The following is a 27328-nucleotide window of genomic DNA, read 5'->3' as shown; positions in this document are numbered from 1 at the left end:
TGTGATATGATGAGCAATAAATATGTACAAGTAAGGGTAATTATGCTTATTATTACTCTTATTAAAGGATAAATTTGGATTTTCTTTAAACACTGATCTGGCGGCAGACGCTGGAGATCTTAAAAAAAAGGGGAATAACCCTGCTGAGCCACTTAAACAACACTGCAGCAGGGCATCTACAGGCTTGTGACGTCACACATCAATTCAAGATGGAAGTGGGGCTTTTTGGCGTAACGTAAAATTTGTCACTGTTTAAAGCCTTCTCTAAACATGTACAATGAAGAAAATAGCGTAATATAATTGTCATTGCTCCTCCTGAAGCACGATCTTTCAATTTCTTAAATAAAAAAAATATGGTGAACAACCCTATTGAACTAAGCACCTACTCTTCCTCATAGAGTTATTGAGTAATTTTGTCTTTTGGGCATAGAAGTTGGATATTCTAGGCATGCAGCCTAATCTTTTTATGATGATCAGGAAAATTTACGAGCTCAGAAAAAGTTCCCTTCTTCTCGAAAATGACATTCAGGAATGGCTACTAGTTAGGTATGCTTTTCAACTTCCGTAGTGAACTTTACAGTGTGCGGTTGGCTATTAATTTCCTCAATTCCTCTGATCCGTGTGGGTATATGACAAATCTTCATAAACATTGGTGACCCCAAGGTCGCTCCTATACTATGCTTGTGGAACACATTGTCTCAACAGAAGTAGGAGATAAATCAACTGACTAGGATTATATCTTGCTGAATTTTTCGATTGCGATGATGGAAGAGAAACACTTCTATAGTTATTATCCACAATTTAATGAAATGTGCACTGATCCAGGTTTTTAAAGGGAATAGGTCATTTTCAAGGTTGAAGAAGTAGGAGTTTCGCAGACTATGTTCTACCAATTATGGAAAATCTTCTGGTATGCCCATGGATGTTAGATTCTTGACAATCTCTAATGAGTCTTGGATTGGAATGTAGGCGAATAAGGAAAATATGTAGACCCTGAAAGATGGTCACCCAATCATGAAAGTAAGACCAAAAAATTAGTAAGACTCAAGTATGAATTTTCCAAACTGAGTAAGGATGCGTTCACATAGAACATTGATTGCCAGCGCTGACAAGCGCAAGTAAAACACTATGCTAAGACTAAAAACACTAAAACAAGTTACTGTTGTATAAGACCATGTGAAGGGTTTTATTATTGTGCTGGGCAATGGTTTTACTTGTTACACTTAAGATTTACCCAGTTAATCACTTATATGGTTTTCAAGCACCAGTTTATTTCCCATGGCTGTAAAAGATCATGTGAAGGGTTTTATTATTGTGCTGGGCAATGAATCTACATGCAATTCACACGAGTTACCTAGTTAATCACTTGTATGGTTTTCAAGCACCAGTTTATTTCCTATGAGGTTATACTTTTGTTTCAAATTAATGCATTGGAGTGGTATTCACCATGTTAATTCCTGTAAATTTAAATATGAAACACACAAATTCTTGGAAGCGTTGAATCAGTTTTGCTGTTTCAGAATCTGGTCAACCAGTTTTGAAGAAACGAGGGTTTACACACCTTAATGATTAAATAATTGACACATAAGTGAAATAAATTATTTTAAGACAGTATAATTGCATCAAAATTTATCTCTCTCTATCAACTAATATGCACTCTCCTCTACCATGTTTTACGATGTACTTCCCCCAAGCTAGCTTTGAAATGTTGCCAACCCAAGCCATTATTTGTGCAATGGGGTGCATTACAATTTATTGAGGTGTATTTCTTCAGTGAACACACTAGCATCTTCATATCAGAATTTCAGACTCAAAGGAAAAGAATACTTCACTAGTATAAAACATGTTTCTATAAGGAATGCAGTCAGAAATTCTCAACCATTCAAAAACCATCCCAACAGAAGCTCACTGGAGATGTTACAGCCAAGTCCGTAATGTGCACACGAAACTGTTGCCCATCCTGAGAATTAGCAAACCTAACGTCATCCCTATATAACGACCCCCTATGCAACAAATTTGCCAATTTCCTAGTCCCATTGAATTAGTTATAAAATTTTACAATATATGACTATGGCTACAAATGGGAGAGCATAAATTGAGCTACATGACTACACTAGGATTGACCGTGCAGGAGAAAAGTGCTGAGGGTGAGGATGGCCTGGGATTGTGGATTTTCAACATTTTAATAAATGGAATCGTCCAGAAAATGAAATCATAGATTACGGTAGACAGGGATAACATAAGAGGCTATGTAATACCTCTCAACAAAATGGGGGGTCCTCCCGAGCAAAATGATGTTTTAAACTTATTTGAAATTTTGATGTTTTAACTTTAAATGTACATTAATGTATTGAATTCGTACTTTTTTCAAACAAATTTACATTTAAGTTGGGAGGATCAGGCTCCCCTGGTCTACCCAAAACTCTGCCTATGTCTGTGATCCACAGGGCTAATGAGGATGAATCTCCAAATGAGATATCAGCAGTTATGAGAGAACTTACCCAGTGGGAAACTCTAATATCCTAAATTTTCCAAACATACGTGCAGTACTCAAAAAAGAAAGCTGTTTAAGGTGAAGAATATTTGAAAATTATGCTAATACTACAAATGGAAATGATTCCGAGGATTAAAAATACATGAAAATAACGAAGGAAAAAAGAAAAAGGAAATACATGAGCAATAACCATTTTGGATTAAGGAAGGGAATGATGATTCCTATGATGCAATTGTAGTAAATAAGCTCCTGGATTAATATAGAGATATTTGTTAGGTTTACGTACATTAAAAAAGTATTCAATGGAGATGCCAAGAGGAATTGTGATGACCTAATCAGCAGAGCACTTGACCACTGATTCAAGGTAAGGCTTTCAGACACCTGTAAACAAAATCACCATGTGCGAGGTGGTCCTAGGGAAGGAGATGCTTCCCCCAAACCTGAACGTTTGATATCACATTCCTTTGGGTTAGCTATGTTATGTTTGGGTATGCTATGAGTTATATCTGTGGCAGTCGTCTTATTCAGACTATTATGCATAATGACAACACTGATTGTGTTGCCTCAACTATTTTAAAGGATGCATGGAAGACTCCCTTTTTCCTCACTCTCCTCAATCAATTATACAGGCTATTATTCTTTCTTTTCTTCTATTATGGGCGACTCATAAAACAATTGTTACAGTAATCTCACAACTACAGTTTTTGTTTTTCTACTTTAATATTGGTCTTGGACTCTTCTCTTATTCTGTAATGGTCAAGCTAATTATATTAATTTACTCGCCTTGCAAACAGTATCATTATTATTATGTTCTATTGGATATTTCTTTTTTTATTATTTGTTCATGAATGATAATGCAAGTACAACCCAGCATGTCCTATTTCTACTATTTGCTGATGATTTAAAACTTGATCTACAAATTAAATCCTTAACCGATTGCCATTTCTTACAAAATACCTTAAATCAATTATCCAACTGGTGTACTCTCAATGCCTTGGCACTCAATATCAATAAGTATCACTGCATGTCATTCTACATAAACAATATGCCTGTTACATTTAAGTATATATCATCATTAACACACCTCTCTGCCAACTATGGAGATCAAGGATTTGGGCATAATTGGCTTACGCACACAATGACTTTTGACAAACAAATTAACACTATTGCTAAAAGAGCTCATAACATGCTAGGGTTCAAAACCAGATTCAGTTTTATTAGGCTATACATGCGCGAAGTCAGTGCTGACATCAATAATATCTCTTACCTTGATGCATATACATGGACTTATGAATTTCAACTCTACCTTCACGGCACATCATGGCAAATATGATGTTCTTACACTAGTTATTAAATATAAGTATTTCTAGTACCCAACTTTTGGAATTAGTATCCCTACAAATACCATCTCATGCTACCAGAAGCAAGTCTTTACTCCATTGAGAATTTCATGGATGCAGTGATATGTCTCACAGCCCTATTGCTAGGATTCTGAGGGTAGGAAATGAACTTCCCCCTGAAATCGATATTTTTGCCATGAAGGCTACGAAGTTTAGGCAATGCTTGAGGAACATCCTTAATCATATATGAAAGAAGTTTTTCCTTTTGTTTTTTTGCCATGTTCATTGCTGTCGCTTTAATGCATTAATATTTTATTTAAATCTTTATTTTAACTTGGTTCTGTTGATGTTGTATACATATCATTTCTTAATAATTAATGGGTAGTTGTCTGTGCATGTGCAATACATGTATTTATGTATTTGGTTAAATGAATAAATAAATACACAATAAATATTATTCTCAATCTATTTTCTAATTTCTCAAAGCCTAAGCCTCATGGCCACAATCCTTGCCTTAGTACATAGTCTCACTTAAATCCCTTTCTTATGGCAATGACTAAAATGTCACCAGTAAATCACAAGGTATAAAGGCCTGTTTACACGGTACATTAACACGTACGAGTTAATGTACGATTGCGTGAATGATTTTTGTGGACCGGAACGGAACATGTACGAATGCATGAACCAAATTAGAACAGGTTCTATTTTCTGTGCATGCATTCGCACAAGTTGGGTGGTTACACGGTGCATTTTGGCGTTCATTCTCGCGTTCATACATTTAGACATTAACCCGTACGGGTTAATGCACCGTGTAAACAGGCCTTAAGAGAAATAGAAACTGCAAAAGTAAATGTGGCACGTACCTTACAGTAAAGAGTAACGATATAAGTAGAGGGTCGGTAATTACCGCCCTCACCCCTGAACACAAGTAACCAACGTATTTATCATGTAATATGGGAAATTTAAAAATCAAAGGACCATCAAATATGGTAAATTTGATGTTTACCTCACACTGACTAGCTATCAATACTGAGAAGATTTGAAAGTGAAATCTCAAATGATGACTACTTCAACGGGGATAAATATTCTTCCTATGAATACTAACACCAAACATAATAAGGTCAGGAATATGAATAAATTACGAAGAATGACTGGGAGGGTTGATATGAGCATCTAACACTGCTAATGCACACTTACCGCTATAGAAACAAATAATAACGCGTTTGCATTCACGAGGTTATAGATGCTACAATGTCATACTGTGTAAAGGCGTCAAAAGAACGTTGGGAAATTCAAAGAAACGTTGCCCACGAAAGACATGTCATAGTGGTGGTAGAGCGGATGTCTGGGTGACTCACCCTGTGATTCTTCCTCAGTGAAAATCATGTTAAGATGTTGGTAAACTTAAGTTCATAATCAAGTTTAGGCCCCAGCCAAACTAAAGAAATTACATATATCTTAATGAACTTCATTAAGTTGTGCCTGCATGTTAATAGATAATTACGTCAATAAAGTCGATGATCGACTTCCAAATGCTCTAAAACCGCTTAACTCAGCTGACCCGGCTTAACCTCTTCCGCTGACAACGGTACACTGACGTCAGATCATGCGCACAAGGAGGGGCGTAATAGGAGGAAGCCATATTGGTAAATTCGCAAAGGAAAGGCTACGTTTCGTATATTTGGTGTAATCCAATGCATCCGTCTTATTAGCATCGTAATTACTATCTGTATTTATCGGAAACATATCTTTCTAGCTTATGTGTAACTGTTTTTCGTTTGTTGTGTAGGATTAGATCGCATTTCTGTCATTTTGCCTGGCCGGACGTAGGGAATAGTTCGTAATACACAAAAGGAAATGGGCACCCGCGATGACGAATACGACTATTTATTTAAAGGTGAGTTTTTGAGCAATGTCACTGCATTAATACTGCATAGCAATAGACTTTCCATGTATGTACATCTTTCAGTCGATAAATAATATATTTATTGCCACTCCATGTTTGTAAGAATAATCTAATGATAACAATTGAGAGTAGGCCGTTCTTCATTCACAATATTAGTGAATATCTTTAGTGAAAATGCTCAATTAGGTATTATAATATTGCAATGTAGCTGTTTATCCACTGTCAATATTTTCCCAGGATTGATGGTGGTATTCTGCGTAAAAGTTGTTTCAGTTATAATTGGTCAAAATTGAATTATGACACAATTCATCTTTCATAGATGAAATAATTGTTAATTGTCTTTTGTGTTTGTACAGTGGTGTTAATCGGCGACTCTGGTGTTGGGAAGAGTAATTTGCTTTCGCGATTTACTAGAAATGAATTCAATTTGGAATCGAAATCAACTATCGGGGTTGAATTTGCAACAAGGAGTATACAAGTGAGTTGAAGAGAAAATCAATGATAGCATGTTATTATTAATTTATATAGTACATTGTTGTTGAACGCAGATGCGTAGTTGAACCACCTATATGGCGGATGCGAATTAACCCATTAATTGAAAATTTTCAGGTGGATGGAAAAACAATCAAGGCGCAGATTTGGGACACAGCCGGGCAGGAAAGATATAGGGCCATAACATCCGCGTAAGCATTTTTTCTATGTGAAATAAGTGGAAATACTGTATTCGGTGTTCAAATTCTTAACTACAATGGTTTGTGTGTCAATTTTTTCAGGTACTATCGGGGTGCTGTCGGAGCCTTATTAGTTTATGATATTGCAAAGCATTTGACGTATGAAAATGTCGAGAGATGGCTTAGAGAGCTTAGAGATCACGCAGATCAGAATATTGTAATCATGCTCGTTGGTAATAAATCTGACTTGAGACACTTACGTGCCGTCCCTACAGATGAAGCGAAGGGGTTTGCCATTAGGAATGGATTGTCCTTTATCGAGACCTCTGCTCTGGACTCAACGAATGTTGAGGCAGCTTTCCATAACATACTTACAGGTAAGGAAAATTTCTTATTTATGCCCAATATTGAAGGCCTTACTCTTCTATCGGCCCGTTATTGTTTTCATAATTATAGTTTGTTTTTTGTATTCACTCTCATTAATGCTCGTAATAATTCGCGAGCGTACTAATTATTTCTCATGTCATTATGGTTTGCCCTTATTTATCACCACCATGATCCTCACAAAGTCTTAGTTAAACTCAAATGCATTATGAGAAATATCGTGTTGAAACTTCCACGGCTGTAATTTCTTTTTTGTATAAGTCTTTAAAGAGTTGATTAACCATGTTTAATTTCAGTCCTGTGAGGTTTGCTATCCAGAATAGCATTAGGTAGTTTAGAATGTGCTGTTATTATGCACTGATGCATTGTTCGATGAAGTAGTGTAACTTATTTATTATTTAGGGTGATCATTAATACTTCCGTTTTACAGGTCGATAACATTTTTACCAGTGGCGATGCATGTAATCGCTATATCATGATTTGAAACATTCGCAAATTTCTTGCCTCTTGACCCCAAATTTTTTTATTTCTTTCTAAAACTTTTCTTTTCTGTTAACTATCATTGGCTTGGATGTTGTCAGCAAAAATTAGTGTGAGTGACGGCATTTCAAAACCGAATTCAGATAGCAACTCTCTCCTCCATATTACTTCCTGGGAAGTTTCATATAGGGCTAGTTACTCTGCCTCATTTATAGAGGTTTCTATAATATTTTGTTTTCTGGACCTACAAGCGCCAGCTCTTCTAGACATATTTATCATGTATTCTACCAAGGGTTTACTGTCATTGATATAATCAGAATCTGGAAGAATCACATGTTCTGTAGATGATTTCTCGTACACCAAATTATAACTTACAATCTCTTTAAGATACTTCATTACTCTCAACACACCAGTCCACCTTCAAACAGGTGTACAATGTCAATATTGACTCAGTTTGTTGACAGCAAACAGTTAACTGTCAGGTGTCAGTCAAACAAAGTCAGTTGTAGTACACATTGCAATGTTCAGTAACTTTTCAATAGCCTTTATGTATGTTTTCATGTCAAATTGTTGACGGTTGTCTTCTTTCTGGACAGTTTGGATCAATGGGAGTCACACATCCCCTTGCATCACTCATTTGAAACTCTCGTAGTGTGTCTATTATGTAATTACACCCATGTCTCGTATAGCGCAAGGGATGCGTTCCTTGGGGTCTTTGCGCTATACGAATTTGCGTTATACGAGAGCGTTTTAACATAGGGAAGATAGGGATGCGTTCCTGGTAGCATAGGTCTTTGGTATTGAATTTCCTCTTAGACATCTATATTCCCATAAAAAGCCTTAGAAAACATTATTTCTATAAATATTTATAGTTTAAAACATCTTTAAAGATAGTATTCACGCATTCAAAGACTTTTATTCACGTTAAAAAAAATTCTTATGTGCTTTCGAAATTCCATCCTGTCGTGCGGGTGGGCTAACATCTGCTATCTCAGGGGATCGTAATGCGTTGCCGGCAGTTGACGATTTTTAAAACTAGTCTAAAAACAACTGTTGTGTCACCCAGGCCCTTTTGTAGCTCATCGAAATGACAGGAAAATGCTACTTTAAATGCCATTTCATAGCTAGCGGAGTTTATGAATGATAAATCATTTTAATTTGAAGCCCTCCGAGTCATTAGCAGCTACGTGAAACAGTATTTAAATGCCTTGAAACCTGACCCAGGTTTTCCTTCCCTGAAAATGAATGAACGAGAATGCATTCTTTTCCAAAAGAATATCGTCTCGTCAACACTAGATCTAGTTGAGGGGGAAAGGAGCCACTTTCAATAACAGCTTGGAGTTCATCAGAAAATGTTGTGGTGGCTGCGCTATCAACACTTGCAGATTCACCTGATATCGCCGCACTGAAAATACCTGCTTGCCGTGTAAATTCTGGAACCAACTGCTTTCACTAAATGTCTCGGAGCGATTACCACTCTCGTCTTTTTGTACTGATTCACCATGAACTTTCCGTATGTGTAGACCGCTTGGTTGAAGTTGGTGCGGCTGAGGTCACTGATATTTTAGCTTCGTCTTTATTCAAAATAAGGCATCGTGAGTTTAAACTTCCACGCAATATCGCTTTGACGCTCTCCATTTTCAAAGCAATTGACCTCTCTCAAGTCCTCTTCTAAGTTTATGGTTTTTCTTGATAAATTCTTGATTTTTCTACACGCATTCCTATTTTTTGCCATATTCTCTTGGTTTTTATCCTGTATGGCTCTATCTAAATCACCTTCTTCAGCTGACCTGTATTCCTGAGACGCAGAAGGACTATGACTGCGGGGAGGGAACGAAGCCATTGTGTTTGAGACTCTATAGCGGACCCTTTTATGTGTTGATGCTATTCATGTGCAACTCGGCCACCGCTCCATTTCTCCCCCGTGAATACCGATGACCTTGAAGGCTTTAGCGTAGACCCTCTACCTGGAAGTCAATTGCCCGGTAACCTACGACGGCAAAAATACGTCTCAAACCGTATTGCTGAAAAAAAACTCATTTCCACTAGCCCCACGCTTAATTAACGATCTAAATTATTTATTATCATTCTGTTAAGGAGACGAGATAAATCTTCGGTAGGCTGGCTATCTGGACCCAATGACGAGTAATACTTTTGGCAATTGCACAGCAATGAATTTCGATTAATATATAAACAAAAAAGAAGATTTGAGGCAAGAAATAATATTAATATGCGGAAATTGATAGAAATTACGTGTGTACTTAGCGCAAGTTCACGTTTTATCACGAGAGCGTTTAAAATTTTTGATTAGGCTACACTGCGTTGCAATGTTTCCCCGAGGAACGAATTTGCGCTATATCGAAATTGCGCTAATCGAAATTGCACTATACGAGACATGGGTGTATCTTGATCAAGTATTATTTCGATCTCAGAAAGTCTAGTTACAGGAATTCCTACAAAATGATGAGCTGGTTCCTTGAATCTTATCTTCAGGCACTAAACTTCACCTTGAATCTTTCAACTTAACTCTTCTTCCCACAAACTGTCATATGATTAACATAGACAATAATTTAAACACCATTCCCATTAAGAACACATTGATCTGATACACACTGTCTAAGCTGTCAGTCCAAGCCTACACATTATTTTAATTACACGGTCATTCCAAGATTGGCAAGACAGGTGGAGCCTCCGTATAATTTTAGTTAATGACATACCTCATCAAGATTTCCTTCCTCCCACTATTAAGTTGAACACATATATACTGGCTCCTTATACTTACTATTTAAATAAGCAGCGACCATATCCATATGATGGAATGCCCATCATTTTTGTGCAGGTGAAGCTAGCAGGAGACACAGATTGGCTCTGTTATCTTTTTCTATAATCACCTTTCTTTGTAACTTTCTATATAATCACCATGAATTTGATTTTATCCCTGACCTACTAGTCTGGCTTTGTATCTATTAATATTATTATAAATATTATTTTATTTAATATGGTAAATTTTTGAACTTGATGGCCTCGACAGCTCTGTAACCGAAACTACTCTGCTCGATATTCGCAACGCAACTTGAAACACTCGAGTGAAGTACCAACGACTCGACTCGAATTTTCAAGTATTCGCCCATCCCTATTAGCCTCTCAGCATTAATTCCTTCAGTTATATCTCACTCAGTGACCTGTGCAATGTTTTGGTTTCGTGGTTCTTGCCTATCCATCTCAATGCTAATTTCATCACTTATAGTTACAGGCAGTCCCTGACTTTCACACACAATGTGTTCCTGAAAACATGTTTGAAAGTCAAAGCATTGAGTTCCATACTAATTAGGGGTTACAATCCAAGAGAACAAAATAAACATAATAAAACCTGGTATTTTACACAAATTTAATTTTACTAACTAAAGTTTAAAATTTCTATTATGTAATTTCTTTTTAAAATATGCAAACAATGTAAAGGAAACTTAAAAACAACAAGAATTCTATTTGGTACCAAGTGAAACTTCCTCTCGGTGTTGACAGTTGACATTCCACTTGTAACGTCCACTATAAATCAAAAGACGTATCATAAAGCATAACAAAATGCATTTGTTGAACCCTCATTCTTGATAGTTAAAAGTTTTGATGTATTAAAATTCCTTGGCGGGTGATATCTTGTCACAGCATATCTCTTGATCGCATAGCTTTCACATGTTATTCATAAAGACAAAAGACATGGAATTTAGATGATATTTCGTTCAGTATCGTTGCTGTAGGTGTAAATGTCGTACATGAATTAACCCATTAGCTTACCTTTTCCCTGGCACGCTACTCCGTCAGAAATACTATTTATTTTTAGAAAACGTTCTAATGATGAAAAGCTTATAAATTTTATAGTTTATTATTGATCGAATTGAAAGTTTTGACATGGTTAGGTTAACCTTTTTTTTAATTACTTTTAGTTGCAATTGGTCCATAACATTTTTTTGAACATTTTTTTCAAACATTTATAAAAAAATGTGAAAATTATAAACAAATAATTTTTATGCACAATTTTAATAATAATAAAACTTTTTTATTGTATTGTCATTAAGGACGATATCTTAAGCAATTATTGAAATTCTTGTAGAAATCCACCGATTTTTTCTGGAGATATCCATTTTTGTATGTGGCACAAATCTGAAAAAAAAGTTGCTTTTTTATCTCCTTGCCATTCATGCCAAACGAAGATTTTCTTTCGCTTTTTTCATTTTTCTTATATTTCACTTGACGTCTATTATTATTATTATTCTAAAATATATGATAATATATTATAGTTGCAAATAATTTATGAAAAAATAGTAAAATTTACCTTTACGCTGATTTCGTATGATGGAGTTGAAACAGTCCGGTAGGTGAAGGGCGACACGGCATTCTTCACACTCCCACCTGGTTTCGCTTTTTATTCCTTTTGATTTGCACCATACACATTTACGTGATGGATTTTTCTTTACTGCATTTGGCGGGATATGAATCGGGAAATGACCCCAGTTTGCCGCCTGGAATCGCATGGGTGAGGGGCCTGATGCTGGTCGCCCGCGTCTTTTATAGTCCGGCATACTCACCGCTTCTAGGATTTTCTCAGCTACGTTCTCTCTAAAGTCATCGAATAAAACCTTCTTTCCTGTTTGTTTCTCATACAATACATACGCATTGAATAAAGCCATATCCATGACATAAAAAAATATTTTTTTGTAGCCTTTCGCATAACTGCGCATTACTGGAAACGAAGCTAATTGCTGATCTTGCCTGTCAACACCATTCATTTGTACATTGTAATCAAGAATTACTTTTGGTTTTCTCACGGCTTCTTTAGTTTTTACTGATTTCTTTCCTGTATCAGTCATTTCCAAGTCCTTGTGGTATGTTGTCAGTGCATGCACGTCTTTTTTGTCCTTCCATTTCACTGCAGCAATTCCATTGCTATACACTATCTTTGCCTCCCCTTTCCTCAACTTTACATTTTTGAACTCTGCTGGCATATTTCTTCGATTTACCCTAACTGTGCCTAAGGCATTAGTTTTCTCATCAGTCAATTTCAGAAAAAGATCTGGTGATGTGTACCAATTATCTAATGCCACAGTGTAACCCTTGCGAAAGTAGGGATGCAAAAGTTCTAACACTATCGCTGCACTAGAAGGTATTCCTTGTGCGCCTGGCGGTTTCTATTCCAGTGTAAATTGAATACTGTAGGCAGTATCCCGACGAGCTTTCACATATCTTGTAAAATTTTATTCCAAATCGAGCACGTTTACTTGGATTATATTGCACATAGCAGAGCCTGCCACGAAATTTCATGAGACTTTCATCCACGGCGAGATTCCTCTCAGGGATGTACAATTCACTAAATTTTTTATTTATGTAGTTGATCACTGGAGATATTTTTTTTAGCCGATCATTTTCATTCACAATGGAGTTGTCAACGAAATGTAAGAATTTCGACAGCAACAAAAAACGTTTATAAGGCATAACACTTCTAAAAAAAGGTGTTTCCGTAACTTGTCGCGGACTCCAGTATTTCTGAAGCTTATTTTTTTTCACTTGTGCCGTTAGCACACACAATGAAAAGTAGGCCTGAATCTCATCGACAGTTGTATCAAACCACCCTTTCGTAATCTCACTTTTTCTTTTATCAGATTTCAAAAAGGCATCTGCGTATTTGTTAGTTTCTGTTACGATGACTTCCCAAAAATCGTTTTCAAGAAACTGATAGAAGAAGTCTCTTTCACTAGGATTGTTTCCTAAACTCAAGAGAACACTTGCATTTATTCCAGGATTACCAGAGAATCTAAATTCTGTCACACTGTTGTTTTTTGAGCACCAATCCCACCTGTTTTCCACCTTCGCCTTTTTTGGAACTGACGGACGGCTTTCATCCTCACTAGAAAATTCTTCACTATCTTCACTGCTCCCACTTCCCGAGTATTCAGTATTATCGATGTCACTCTCTTCACTTATATCACAATCGCTCACGTCACTATCAAATAGATACTTTTGCAAATCATCGTCCGTCAAAATCTTGCCCTTTTTGCCGGCCATTGCTACGGGGGGAGCGCGAGTATACAAGGTCTCGAGCGCGAGCGTCTCTGTCTGCGACGGAAGGACAGCTGTGAACTAATGCGTATTATCGAAAGGCTAGGGCTTCAACCTGCAATTCATCGACTTTGTTGATATTGCAGTATATAGCAAAAGGAGGATAAAGAGTAGCTTCTGTTGGGCTGTGGAAAACATTGTAGTATGTTTTTCATAGTAGCAATTTCAACCAAGACGAAGATAAGGAGTATGCTACGTTCGGCGGATGGCAAATATCATGTATACAAAGTAAGACATTTATTTCCTCATCTAACAATGACTATAAATTGGTGACCCATCAATACTTTATCAAATAGGATGTTGGGAGAAAAGTGAAATAAGGCGTGCCGTTGCTGAATGTGTATTAGATTCACGACAAACGAAGACGGCGCGATGAAAATACCTACTAAACCACTGAGTATATACAAGGATAAAATTAAGGAAACAATATCATAAGAGCATAGAAGTATGTATTAGAAGAACATAAAAGCAATAGGGAATATAAATAATGAATATAATTGACAATTATGGACTAAACAAAGGTGGGAAAAATAGTATTATTCGAGGCCGGCGAATCGCCGTCTTTGTAACCAAGGGCCTATTTTGAGCGGACGGCGAATCGCCGTCTTTGTAAGCGAATGGGTTAAACAGCACTCAAACCTGAAAAAAACAATGTCACCTTGATTAAAGTCAACACTGCCTTCAATATTATACAGTCGTATTATCTGCAAAGCCTGCCATATGAAACAGTTGAATGTTTGGATGCACAGTGAACAACGTGGAATTCAAAATATAACTTACGGACTAACTTTTGAAAGTCTGAATTTAGTGTACGAAAGTCAAGTAAAAGGCGTGAATTTGGAACGTATGAAAGTGTGCATTGTTTGAAAGTTGAGAACCGCCTGTATTGCATTCCTGAAGTCACAGTGTTATACTGATCACTTCCCCCTAATTGATATTGAAGTACTTCAATGTTGCTATCAAAAAAAATTTCATCATCTTCACTTTCTTCATTCTCTTATGACTCTGTCAGTTTTGTTGTCTCCTACAGCACTAAAATGTTTTGGTATGTATTTAGGGATTTTTTACGGGTAAATATTGATGTGAATAGTGGATTTCACTGGACAGAGTGGACATTGGATTTATTTTTATGTAAACTATACAGCCTGTGTCCCTTCATTGCTTCCACCTGACCAAGATAGAGACATACCACAGCTCTACTTTGGAATTTTTCCTGTGCTTCCAATTTCAGTTCCCTAGCACAACAGCCTAACACCCTTTTATCCTCAATGACTTCTCATGTAAGATTCTTTTGAAACCACAGTTCATAAGGTATGTTTCAGTGATGGGCATCGACTGGCTCTTCATTTACAAGTACAGGCAAACACAAAAATATATCACAACTCAAAACAATTGCCTGTGATAACTTGGCACAATATGACCCTCACTGGAATATACATGACATATTTGAAGAATAAGAGGGTTGTACCAAAAGTAAGGTTCCCAATGAGCTACAATGTTGAGCAAAGGTGCTAGGCTAAATCCCACAACTGTGCCGTGTGCAGTGGTTCCCCTACTCTCGAGTCCGCCAGTCCGCGATTCACTGTGTTGCTCATTATTGGCTTAGCAACCGTCAACAATGAAAGTGATGATCCCCATTCCCGCCAAGTATTAGGATCGAGCAGTAATCCGATTTTTCCTTGCAAGGAAGTAACCGCCATTGGAGATTCATTAGCACCTGACTGACTTTATGGTGAAGAGTGCATGTCCTTTCAGCTCGTCCGCAAATGTTGCAGGGTTTTTGCTGAGGGTCGCACGGAAGTTCACGATGAAGAACAGAGTGGAAGACCGCCGGTTTTGGATTGTCCAGAATATCAGCAGTGAGCTGCTCAAAGATCGGAGGGTCATCTGTGAACTTGTTGAACGCATTCCTGAAGCTTCCCAGGGCACAATTGAGAGACCTTTAACGGAAACGTTGGGTTATTGCAAGATGTGTGCTTGCTGGATCCCCCGTACATGACTGACGGACACATGCAGCAATGCCTTGACTGTGCTCACAAATTTCTTAAACAATTTTAGGGGGGGAGGAGTTGTTGGTCTCTATCGTCACCGGAGATGAAGCGTGTGTATTTCATTCTGTCCCCGAAAAAAAACTCTTAGGTGGCAAATGCTTCAAGAGCGATGATGAAGTCCAAGCAGAGGTCGCACACTTCCTCAACGGGGTGGTGGGAGACTTCTTCAACTTAGGGATAAAAAAGCTGGACCACTGTCTTTAAAAGTGTGTGGAAAAAAATGGAGACTATGTTGAAAAATAATCAAAAGTGTAAGCTTTTCAACGATGTGAAAATTAATATAAATAAACAAAGTTTTGTATTTGTAAAAAAATATGGGAACCTTACTTTTGGTACAACCCTCGTATTTTCATCATTAGTTAACATTTCTTGGGTTGATATTAACAGAAGATCTTTAAACAAAAAAGAAGGGATATAAATAATAGGTAGTATTCATCCAAGAATCCTTAAAATGGGATTCCACATAGTTAAGCATGAGCTAGTGAATTTTGTCCTTGGATTGGTTTGATCGTGCTCTCCTCTGTATTCTCTTGTCAAAAAATCTTCTCATGGACCCTTCCCTTGCAGTACTAATCCCTTTGTATGAAATCCTGTATACTTGCATTTGGGTTATTTTCATAATCCAGGCTATAATTTCCTTTTTGTGGTCAACTAGGTTGACCCAGGCATCTTCTTAGTTCACTTCTCTTTCCTCCCACTCTTCTTTGGTCCTATTCATCACCTACTCCTAACTTCATTGATCCATTTGCTAGAATACCTAAAATGTTGAACTTCTTATTTTTGAAACAGCTGAAGTGTTTGGGGTCCTAATTTTCAACTAATTTGACTGCTAATTTTGATTTATTTGTATGTTTTGTATTTGAGGTTTTGATTCAGCTAACTTAAGAGGACTTGATTTTCAGACAATAGATTGTGAAGGAGTTAATCTACAGCATGTCAATCCTTTCGCACCTATCCTTGGCTAAAGCTGACACATTATCTTATGCAAATGCACGAAAGTCTGCTATAGCTAAGGAGATATTTCCTCTGCAAAGAACAAAAGGGATTGATCAAGGGATAGGAAGTGACTGTACTAACCAATAAACTAAGGCATGCCTTTACTCCTCACTACCCAGCTTAATGAGGGATTAGGCCTTCTATGTGTGATCTGTAGTCGACCCTTCAACTCCTTTTCAACAATTCAAATGCAATTAATTTGCAGTAGGCTAATGGTATTGGTAATATTTCTCTGAGCAAATGCTTTGTTTGTCAATGAAAATTCAAAACATATAACAGCTTAACTTGAAATACGCTAAGTCCCAACAATTTTCCATCAAAATTCTAGCATTTAAAGTAACACACTTCTATCATAGAACTCAACACAATGGAATGGAACCATTTATAGTTACCTACAGTTTTTGAATCATTATCAGAAAAAATTCTTTTCTTTCTAGTTTAAGACTAATCTATTTCTTCTTCACAAGGTTTGTCCGGTAAGTATACGACCTGCATTCATTTCTCCGCGTTGGTGCTATTCTTTGTCATCCGGGCCATGGTATCCTTTGAAGTAGTCCCCATGTGATTGAATCACACACACTCGCAGCGGTGCTTCCACATTTAAAAGCGGTCCTGCAACCCAGATTTTGGAATGGCCTTTACCTTGCACGTTGCCTTACTCTGAGTGGTCATGATTTTGTCCAGCTGCTTTCCTTTGAATGCCATTTTCAGTTGTAGGTACATCCAAACGTTTCAGGGAGCTATTTTGGGACTGTACAGAGGCTGGCAAATCTGTTCTGATTTTGCTTAAAAGTTTTGCACAAAGTTCCATGCACTGTCTCGTTATGGTGGTGAAGAACACAGACAGTGGTTGACTAGAACTGTGTTCTTCTCACTGCATCACGCAATCTTTTCAGAACTTAATACTCAACGTAGTATTCTTTGTGCTTTTTTCAGTTGTGGCTTGTGTGAACGCTTCTACTGCAAAGATGGTTTCTTAATTTTAGGATTGTAACCATGAACCCATGATTCATCACTAGCAATAGCCGTGTTAATGGCATTTTCATAATTACTGACCATTTCCAAGTTGTGTTGAGCAATTTTAGAGGGAATTTTTTTACTGCTCGGTCTTGAGCAGTTTCGGAATGAATTTCATACAAATGCAAGTCATTCCAAAAATCTTGTTAAAATTTTCTAAACAGTTTTCAGTATTTGGAGATCATTTTATAGTTCATGAGCAGTCAACCGACGATCTCCTTCAACCTAAAGTCGCAAACGCTTGATGTTTGCTGGTGTTGTCATCAGCAAGGGTCAGCCAGAATGAGGATCACTGTCGACAGATTTGCTGCCATCTTTAAACCATCTGTACCACTCCTTAATATATCTTATGTCCTTACTTTTGACCCCAAGGGTCTTCTTTATCATTTCAATCGTCTCCGTACAAGTCTTGCCGAGATTGAAGCAAGTTCCTTGATCTATTCTTCATGCCATTTTTAACAACAAACAAATGGGACAAACGAAAAAAAAATATGAGGGACATAAAAACACGCCCAAGGCATCCAGCTGATAACTACGAAATTCAGGGTGTTCGTGGGGGACTACTGGTTACGCTCATATCTTGTAGAGTAAGCTCTAGCACTCTGGTGCAGAGATATGAATGCAGGTCGGATACATATCGGACACACCTTGTATTATCTTGTGTGTGGTGGTATTTAATTAATTGATGTTCTAAAAAATAAGTGTTACAATTTTGTTTGTTTATAGAATGTAATTGGTACTAAGTCTTAATAGTTAGTGTGATTTAACTTCAAAGTACCTTCCCTTCATCTATAGTATTTTTCCTTTTCTCTAGAAATCTATCGAATCGTGTCTCAGAAGCAGATTAGAGACCCACCTGAAGGAGATACTATCAGACCACAGAATGTGGAGCCTATTGATGTGAAACCAACTGTGAGTAGTACTGATAGTGTGCGCAAGCAGTGTTGCCAGTGACTCCTATCATATTGGGCAGTATGTCATCTTGCATCAAACCTGCGCATTCAGGTATGTAAATTGTTTGGAACTACTTAAATTTATTGTAATGGTCTGTTCATTCTACGGTTGCAGATTTTGAATCCTAGAAACAAGAATTTGGTGGAATTCTGTGGGATGAAAACACTCTGTGTTGTTTGTAAGGATAGAGGGAACATTTTAAGCATTGTAGTACATATGTAAACAGTTTCTGATACTAAGTGCACAATCACATCTTATTCTTATTTGCTGGGTGATTTGGTGCGACCTTTTTGTTGGGGAAGCCTCCAATTACAATATCTCCTTTCTGTCCCAAAAGTTGCCATTATGTTTTCAGTAATCCTAATTTGGTGAAAATTGAATTTTTTTAACCCTTTCACACTGAATGTCGCCTATGGCTGACAAGCATTTTCATACTCAAAAGACCTAACGTTAGCAATAGTGGGTGAGGATTTTTCAAATAAAATTAACAGACGTAAGCTATAGCTGAATTGGGAGAAGGGAATTGACTGCTGAGGTAGCAATAGTATTCTGGCCGTGCCTGAGATGAAGCTTAGCAAGAACAGTGCCATTCCTCTGAATTTGTGCCTGACCCTCTTGCTCATTTAGGATCCTCCCCACAGCAGGAATCCATTGTGAAGTGGTCATATTGTCAATGATTTTTGCAAGGGAAAATTTTGTTGCATACTCTAATTTTTTAATAATTTTAAATTCTTCATATTCTTCTGTGTTTAAGGGGTTTTTAATGAAAATTTTAGTATTGCAGTAGATTCCGGTTAATTGGGACATATCAGGACTGGCGCACTAACTAGGTAAACTATCCCGTGTATGGGCATAATAAATATTATAATTCATGGTGAAACAAAAACACAGTACTATTCCACAAAATTTATTTAAGCTGTCTACTAGTTTCAACGTTTACACCGTCATTATCAAGACTACATGAACAAAGTGGGCTCATACATTCAATGACGACATTGGGCTACTGTCATTGCCCTCTTGTATAAAGAATACTATTGACCCCTCAATAAACCTCCTTGCATCTTGAGATGTCACTCGGCTATGATTCCATCTCCATCACTATCCTCACCTTCAATTTCACGTTGTTGGCTGTATAATATAATTTCAACAATATCATCGTCACAGTTTTCATTGGTGCCAGAGCAGTCCAAATTGCATTTGATATTATCAAACTCTTCATTGCTTGTTACTTAGTGCAGTTATGAGTTGAATTCACTCTCAGGTTCTGCTGGAATGTTGAAAACTTAGTTAGTGTGTTTGAAACCGCAATGAAAAAAAATTGAATTGTTAGGCAGGTGACACATCGCCAGTTTTCAGCCGGAAACATGCCTGCAGAGTGTTTACGTTTGAACTTCCTTCATTTGTGGTGGATGACGATGTAAGAAGGTTATCTTCTACAGAATCTAGAATATAATCTACTTATTTCCCATGGTAAAGTGTTCTCATTATTTTCAATGATCCCCATATCCATTGGTTGCACCCGGGATATTGTGTTTGGGGGCAGAAATTCCAACTGAATATTTTTATGTTCACTTGAGCAAGTCGGGTACACCATACTATTATCAAGTACAAGAAGAAACTTTCTTGTTTTTCGTGCTAATCCTATATCCCAACCAGTGAATCATTCTGTAAAGAGGCTCACATTCATCCATGCATTGCAATTGGCGTTTAACTCCTCTGGTAAACTGCTTATCCTTAACCCTTTAAAGCATCGAGGCTTTGCACTTTTCGCAATAACCAGAAGGTTCTTTTAATCAATTCCCGATACATTTGAACAACACAAAATAGTGATACGATCCATTGCTTTTTTGGAGCCTGTTAGTCCTACACAACTGTAACAGAGAGAGCCATTTGGTTTTGCTCGGTAAATGATTCTGGTTCATCAGCATTGTAAGTGTCATCAGCACAAAAATTCTGGAGTAACCTGGGCAGTTTGTCCAATTTCCACCCCTCTGCACTCACAGTATCAGCACTTTTTTCTGTGAGCTCTCTGTAATTTTATTTCGTTTCTGGTTTTCCTCCAAATTTCAGAGCTACTTTCTCCGTCATCTTTTTTAACATTAGACCAATGACACAAACTTCTCGTTCCCTCTCAATGGAAAACCATCTTTTTAAAGTATCCCTGACATCTGGATCCTTACCTTGATGTTTGCATTTCAGGGGTGGTGCTTGCTTTTCATTGTGGCTCCATTCTTCTTTCACTTTATTCTGTTGCTATAATAGCCGAGCTATTGTCAATTTTGGCTCTCCTGTTATTTCAGCCAAACAGCAATGAATAGATTGTGGATAAACTGTAATTTTGTCTAGTATAGTGATTTTTTCAGCCAGTAAAAGGTCCTTACTGCAGTGTATTACTCAAGAAAAGGAATATTGAACTCTCAGTACTAAAGGAGTATTACTTATTCAAGGTTAACTTAGATCATGGAACACGAGATAAATCCCACCAATCATGCGCACTACTGACTGTGGTTTTAGACTTCAAGTTCTCAAACAAGTAGTTGAAAGTGAAGAGAAAAATGACTTGAAAGCATGTATAAGCTACTCAGATGAGGATAGGAGAAAGGAATGAAGAAACATTGTAATTTTCCAATGACGATTGCAGAGTTGTCTAGTGTTCAGGGGGTTAATAGGATACACAGGAGTCCTCTCTTAACACATTCAATGCGGGCCTAATTTTCATGAAAGTCGTCAGCATAGGCTGATAAAATTAGAAAGAAAAAATACAGAGGTTTTCGCACCATAACTTCCGTACAAATACTGCTATGTACAAACGGCGCACACAGGTCGAAAGAGGGAAGCTTGCTGAAGGCCATGCACACAATCGGAAGACTCGGAAGTGGATATTAGTCGCGTATGGAGGCGGAGAAAGGGCTCCTGGCCCGGCCAGCAGAGCATGTCAATTGATGTGCTCCTCGCTGAATGTGTTAAAAACAAAGCTACGTTAAATGAGGTTTCATTAGAAACGGAATCTGAATACTCTGACGGATAGCATAACAACAATAGCTTTAAGAATAGGGCAAGACTGGTACCCTTGTGAAAAGTAAGACAAAATTAGCGGAGGAGAATGTTAAAAAAAAACTAATTTTGCTGTGCGTATGGAGTCACTATTGCCGAATCATGGCCCAACAAAGCGGCATGCTGTCCCAGTTAAGTGGATACTCTAGGATATTCCTCTAATTGACCGTGGGTTTCTGTTAAGAAAGTGTGAGAGGGTCTAATTCAGTGGTGGGGGTAGACCAGGGGCCCTGATGAGTTGGGACCCAAATGGGAGGGACAATAGTTTTACTGTAACTCACCCCAAAAAAAGTTTCTTGCAAATGTGAATTTACTACCATTAGTATGTATTTTTTTGGTAAGTTAAGTTATGGCTGAACTTTGGTGTATTTTACTAGTCTTGATCTTCATTTGTTATAGGTATTAAGTAAGAGAAATTTAAAAAGTTTAAACTGGAAATTTGGGAAATGTGAGATAAATTGAAAATTCAAAGTTGGTATCTACCCTGTGCACTTGTGGAAAATCAATTTAGACATTTATTTTTCAAGTTACTTTACTTTATCGTATGACCTTGAACATGATGTGGCTTTTGACTTTGAAGCATAAGCAATTGTCCAATTGTTTTAAAGGCGGAATTCTTTAGTTAAAATTCCTCAGTTTTGCAGAAATGGGCATCCTCTAGGACCTGAAGCATTATTGAACAACACTAAACTCAGATAAACAACAAATGAGGACCTACAATTTTTTTTGTTTTAGTGCCTGTAATGATAGGAACAGTAATTTATGTATTAAAAAATATAATTTAAAATCACTAAAAGGTGTTATATGTTACAAATAAAATTTCATCAGTGAAAATGGTCTTCCTCTAGAAGATAAGACAATACTTCCGAAAAAATCTAAATGATAGGAAATAAATAATATGTTAAGCAGTTTGTTCATGACATTTTAAGTGAATTATAATATCAATTGAGTTCAAAACATTCCCACTTGGAGAGTTATTGTGGATAGTTGAAAATAATTCGTAATTCCATTTTTTCCATGCCCTAGTCTCTGGTTTCCTTGGGCTGTAAGCAACTGCATGTTAGGCTGCAGCAATAATTGCTTATTTGTGATAGGAAAAATACATTTTCAAGTCATAGGTAACATTTTGTGAATTGAAGATTTGTATTTCAACGCAGGAATCTTCTTAATTATTTTTTTTATGCTGGTCATCGTCTTCTGCAGTACTAGATCACAGGTCCAAGTAAACTTGGCACATTCCATTTCAGCGAGTATAGAAAAAATGATGTTCTACAAAGTGAATTCTAATGGAATTAACAAGCCTTTCATAGAAATATAATCCTGGTGTGTATGCGTCCTATTTAGTTTTTTTTGTTGGGTGGGATTGTGGAGGGTGAAACTCATTTCTGATAAACTACAGCACAGATAATCTGGGCATGGATAATAATGAGTTTATTGTATATTTTTATCTTAGTTGTTATGGTGGAGATCAGTTGGTTAAGTTACATATTAAAGAGGTCTTATTATGTTTTCTTTTTAAATTTTCAATGTTCCTTAGTGAATGATATGACATCAACTCCAATAATTTGTACTGTTAGGCTTTTATTGTAAAAATTTTTTTCGGGCTTTGCACTGGGTGATGTCTTTTAATAGTTCCACCTGTACTAGAATTGACTTGTTTTTCATCATCAGAACATGTTCATGAACCTTCAGCGTAAAACAAAACATCGCTTGGAACCCAAGAAACATTTTCACGTTTAATTCTCCGGAAAATCTAAATTGTTTAATGGTTACGCTGTTAATTTTTAAGAATATTCAAACATGCAGTGAAGATAAGTTGGTTATGACATGTCATTTTCTCTTTGTGGCGGTGTGTTATCAGTTGAATCCATTGTTGATTGGTATTCTAAGTGAAGTTCTTTTAATTAAATTATATTTATACATAGATTTTAATTTGCAATAATACAAGAAAGAATATTAATAATGAAAGACACTTTGTTTCTTCCACTAGTTTATAAAAATTTCTATTTTATTACCAGCAGAATAAGATATATAGAAATGCCCTACTAGAATAAAAGAAAAATAGAAATTTTTATAAACTTGTGGAAGAAACAGTGTCTTTCAATATTAATATGGATCCCTTCCACAACATATGTGCTTCAAGTTTCGATTTAATTATAAGAAAGAATTTTCAGGTGTGCCTTAGATAATTAATTATATGTTAATTTTTATAAATTGGGTTTTACAATGTTTTTGAATTTTACACTTACATTTTTCATTGATTCCAGGATGTTATTGTATTATATTTCGGAAATGTATCCGACTGCCTGAGGAAAGATGCCATTCATGAATGTGAAGGCCTTTGTGTGGAGCCAGCTGATGGAACTAGTTTTTAAAAAAACTTGCTGTCACCCCAATAAAGCATTCATCGACATACAAACGAACAAATGCAAATGCCGTGCAGTGCATGGTTTTCCTTCTTTTTTTATGGTGATGCCACGAGTGGTTGAAAATATGAGAAAGAGAGAACGAGAGAGAGAGTGTGATGATGAATGGTCTAACAACAGCTTCATGTTCAATAGTGCATCGGTGATATGAAAAAAAGTAATAGCATCTTCTATTCCCTGAAATTGTGTCGTACTGCTTTTCTTTCTGAGAATCGAAAAATAATATCAAGTAGTGGGTGTTAATTTAACTCTGCGTTGCAAAGCTAAATGGCACACATTCCTTACAGGGCTTTGAAATGAAAGATTATATTTAAAGTAACATGGGTCTCTTTAATTTATTACAGTATATTTATGGACATTTTATTTCTACCCCAGGGGAAGATTTTTTTCTCAGTAAAATAAATATGGTTTTTATTGAGTTATTTACTTCAATAGCTCAAATTTGATGCTGATCACTTGCATTTTATAACCGTTATTTGCCCGTTGTAAGTATTGTGATTTTCATTTGGTCAGATTTGGTGTAGTTGTCATGTCCATTTTGTTCCGTGCCTAAACTGTGAAAGTGGTATTCATATTACTTATTAATATTAGTTCACTTCTTGATTTTATGTATTGGTTGGGTTAATGACTCCCTTGTTGGTATTCAATCTTCAATTTTGAAAAATCTTCTCTGGCTTAGAAATTTCCTTGTCAGTGCATGGTGTGTCTATCTGAATGGTCTCTTCGATGATAGTTACCGAATTGGCTCATGTGTGGAAGGCTCTTTGAATGGACATAACTTGGGGGCTAAGACACCCAATGGCATTGTTAAAAAAATTACTTGTATTCTTATGATATGTCATTGATTAACTATCAACATTCCTTCTTGTCCATTCAGTTTCACCTCACTTATCAGTGGTGGCGATGCCGTGGGTAATACTCCTCATTTTGTTATTTCAGCAGTATTTATTGAATTTGAACGTAATGCAAGTAATGAGATCCTGTAACAACATTGTATTTTAATGCTTCAGTGTGTGATTCGGCAATGTTTCGCACCCATTTTTGGCATTCTCTCAACTATTTCAGCAAAGGCAATAAATGACTGCAATTTTCTTGTTTTCAAGCTTGAATCATCATTATGTAAAGATTGCATTGCCAGCACGAGCTGGGTTTCTACATTAGGCTAATAGCTTCAGTAGAGTAATGTGATTATTGACTGTTTTGATGGCATTCCATGCCAGAACAGAGGTTGTAATCATTACTTTGGCTTTGTAATGTTGCCAGAAATCATAATTTTCTATTTGAGGTGAATCTAAGTGAATGTTTGATCATGGTCTCATTAAGTTTGTTTGAATTTTAGCTGTTATAAAGCATGTTTCATGTGCAGAGCCTGCACGTGTGCCTTTATTTAGTTCAAGTGGTTAGGCTATAAAAATCATGTTTAAATAAAGTGGAAACATTTTCATTTGACTCTTACAAATACACGGTTTTTCTGGATGGATTACTTATATTAATTGAAAGCATTTATGCTGGCCCTTTTAGTTGGAAGTTATTGGCCTGTATTGTGTACTAAGTTATATCTAAATGACTGCTAATAGAGAATAAAATGCGTTTATAATCCTTCAATGTCATTAAAGTTATGGATGTTATAAGTTGAAGGTGAGAACTATTTTGGCATTGTTCAACTATATATATATTAAACTTGAGATATTTAAAAATTAGTTTTGCTTTACTTTTGTTGCATGGATTATGTCTTTTAGAATTTCACTCTGGTTAAGTGTATTATTGGCTCTCTGATTTGATGGCATTTTGAGTGGTAAACTGAGGAATTAGTTATTATATATTAAATTATAATTTAAAGAAAATTTAATGCTCTCACATAGTAACCTAAAGTAATCTATTTCTCTTTTGTGAATGTGACTTGTATTTGGCAAGAATTCAAATTGATTATATTATTACAGTTTCAATATCTCACCTCTCCCTGCACCTTTTACTTGAAATGTTTTTCATATATCATATACAAGCTGATTACTATTCATTATTGAGTTGTCACGTGCATTTCTTTTCTCATGTTCAAACGTCAAACTACTCATTTCTATATTATTTTTACTATAAGTAGCTAATAACTTTTTCATCTCTGTTTTGAATACAGAATAGTGACTTCATTGTTAGAAGTCCCATTCGATATTGGAAACATATGTTTTTCTCCTTTAAAGTTCTTGGTAAGTATGTATGCTGATTTATTATTGTTGTGATTAACTTGAAATGTCCCATGATTACTTAATTCTTAGTAGCATTTTTCTCATTTATGTATTTTGGAAATGACCTTGGAGATGTTTTAGGTTTATTAAGTATCCATTCTTCGGTTTTAATTGGTTGAAACATCTTGGTCATATCTCTCCATCATCAGGCCTCAAAAGCATTCATACCTTTTTGCAGCTGCAATTTCGGGACAGTTTTGAAGTATTTCCTTCAGAAGCACCTCAGATTGGAAATGTCAGTTTGTTGTCCTGGTAAATGTTGAGATCATATTTGTGTGGTTTATGCAATTTGTTAATTCTATTTCTGGTGAAGAATATGCATGAAAGGACATTGTTTGTGATTGTATTTGGTTAAATCTTTATTTAAATATACAATTTTCTGTCTTGAAATGTTTCGGTGTGCTACCAGGATTTTCACTGCAATCATTAAGTTTCAGAAACTAATTCCCAGGCATCATTCATTATTTATGGTATAGTAATGAATATATCATTTTTATTGAAAGTTGGCCGTTATGTTTACTCTTTATCAAACAGGAAAAAAATTTGTGTTAATGGAAAAATTGAAAAGATGGTGTTAATATTTGTCTTTTTCATATCGTGGTATGCATTTTTTTGGTTCAGCTGAAAGAAGCTTGCTTATTTTGCACATTATAGTGAAATATTTATCAGCAAAAATAGTTGCTAGTAAATTCATTCCATTTCCCTGTGCATGAAAACAACTAATAAGATCAATGAGTGATTCTTACAGATTTGATATAAAGAGTAACAATTCCATGCTTAAATGAGCGCCAGCCTCCATAGTTTTTTTGCTATTTTCTGAAAATTTTGGAAAAGTTAGCATAGGATATTGGCAAAAGACACCCAGATTGATATTTTCTAACTGATGTTGCTGATAGGTGCAAGTTGTTCATTACATTGTTAATTAACCTCTCGATTAAATGCATAAATGCTAACTTAGAGTAGGGGTGCACATTACCCAGATGGCACATAATCCTCAAAAAAATTGTTATTACCCGCAAAAACCTTTTTGGTACAACTTGCACCATATCTCTTGGGAGGCCCTGACTATAGGTCACACAGTCCACTATAACACTTTTGTCCAGGGAAACTATTAAAAAAAAATTTTTTGTAGCTAAAATTCTAATTGTGGCATTAACTTAAGATAAATTTGAATGATATGCTGTTAAATGAAATCTAGTCTTGT

The 27328-nt window shown here is 36.3% G+C and overlaps 1 protein-coding gene across 3 annotated transcripts; it reads left to right on the top strand.

Annotated features, from left to right (window-relative positions):
• Positions 1-5406: 5406 nt before the first annotated feature.
• LOC124170922 (ras-related protein Rab-11A) lies at positions 5407-26514 on the top strand. 3 transcript variants are annotated; one of them, XM_046549999.1, is made up of 7 exons: positions 5407-5494; positions 5624-5731; positions 6097-6218; positions 6350-6423; positions 6514-6788; positions 18265-18455; positions 23726-26514. In XM_046549999.1, the coding sequence occupies exons 2-6, from the start codon at positions 5692-5694 to the stop codon at positions 18402-18404; spliced, it is 651 nt and encodes a 216-aa protein (XP_046405955.1). In that variant the 5' UTR covers positions 5407-5494; positions 5624-5691; the 3' UTR covers positions 18405-18455; positions 23726-26514. The 3 variants fall into 3 exon arrangements, with proteins under 3 accessions (XP_046405955.1, XP_046405939.1, XP_046405947.1); XM_046549991.1 differs by lacking the exon at positions 5407-5494 and adding an exon at positions 5502-5520; XM_046549983.1 differs by having other exon boundaries at positions 5453-5731.
• The last annotated feature ends 814 nt before the right edge of the window (positions 26515-27328 follow it).

Source organism: Ischnura elegans, chromosome 1 (assembly GCF_921293095.1).
Source record: "Ischnura elegans chromosome 1, ioIscEleg1.1, whole genome shotgun sequence".
Classification (NCBI taxonomy): Eukaryota; Metazoa; Arthropoda; class Insecta; order Odonata; family Coenagrionidae; genus Ischnura; species Ischnura elegans.
This window is presented reverse-complemented; position numbering and strand designations above follow the sequence as displayed.

Excerpts from the sequence above, each read along its gene's own strand:
- LOC124170922 (XM_046549999.1), top strand. The coding sequence starts at position 5,692 with ATGGGCACCCGCGATGACGAATACGACTATTTATTTAAAG. Across the intron at positions 6,219-6,349 it reads TTGCAACAAGGAGTATACAA|GTGGATGGAAAAACAATCAA; the intron begins GTGAGTTGAAGA and ends GAAAATTTTCAG. Across the intron at positions 6,424-6,513 it reads TATAGGGCCATAACATCCGC|GTACTATCGGGGTGCTGTCG; the intron begins GTAAGCATTTTT and ends CAATTTTTTCAG.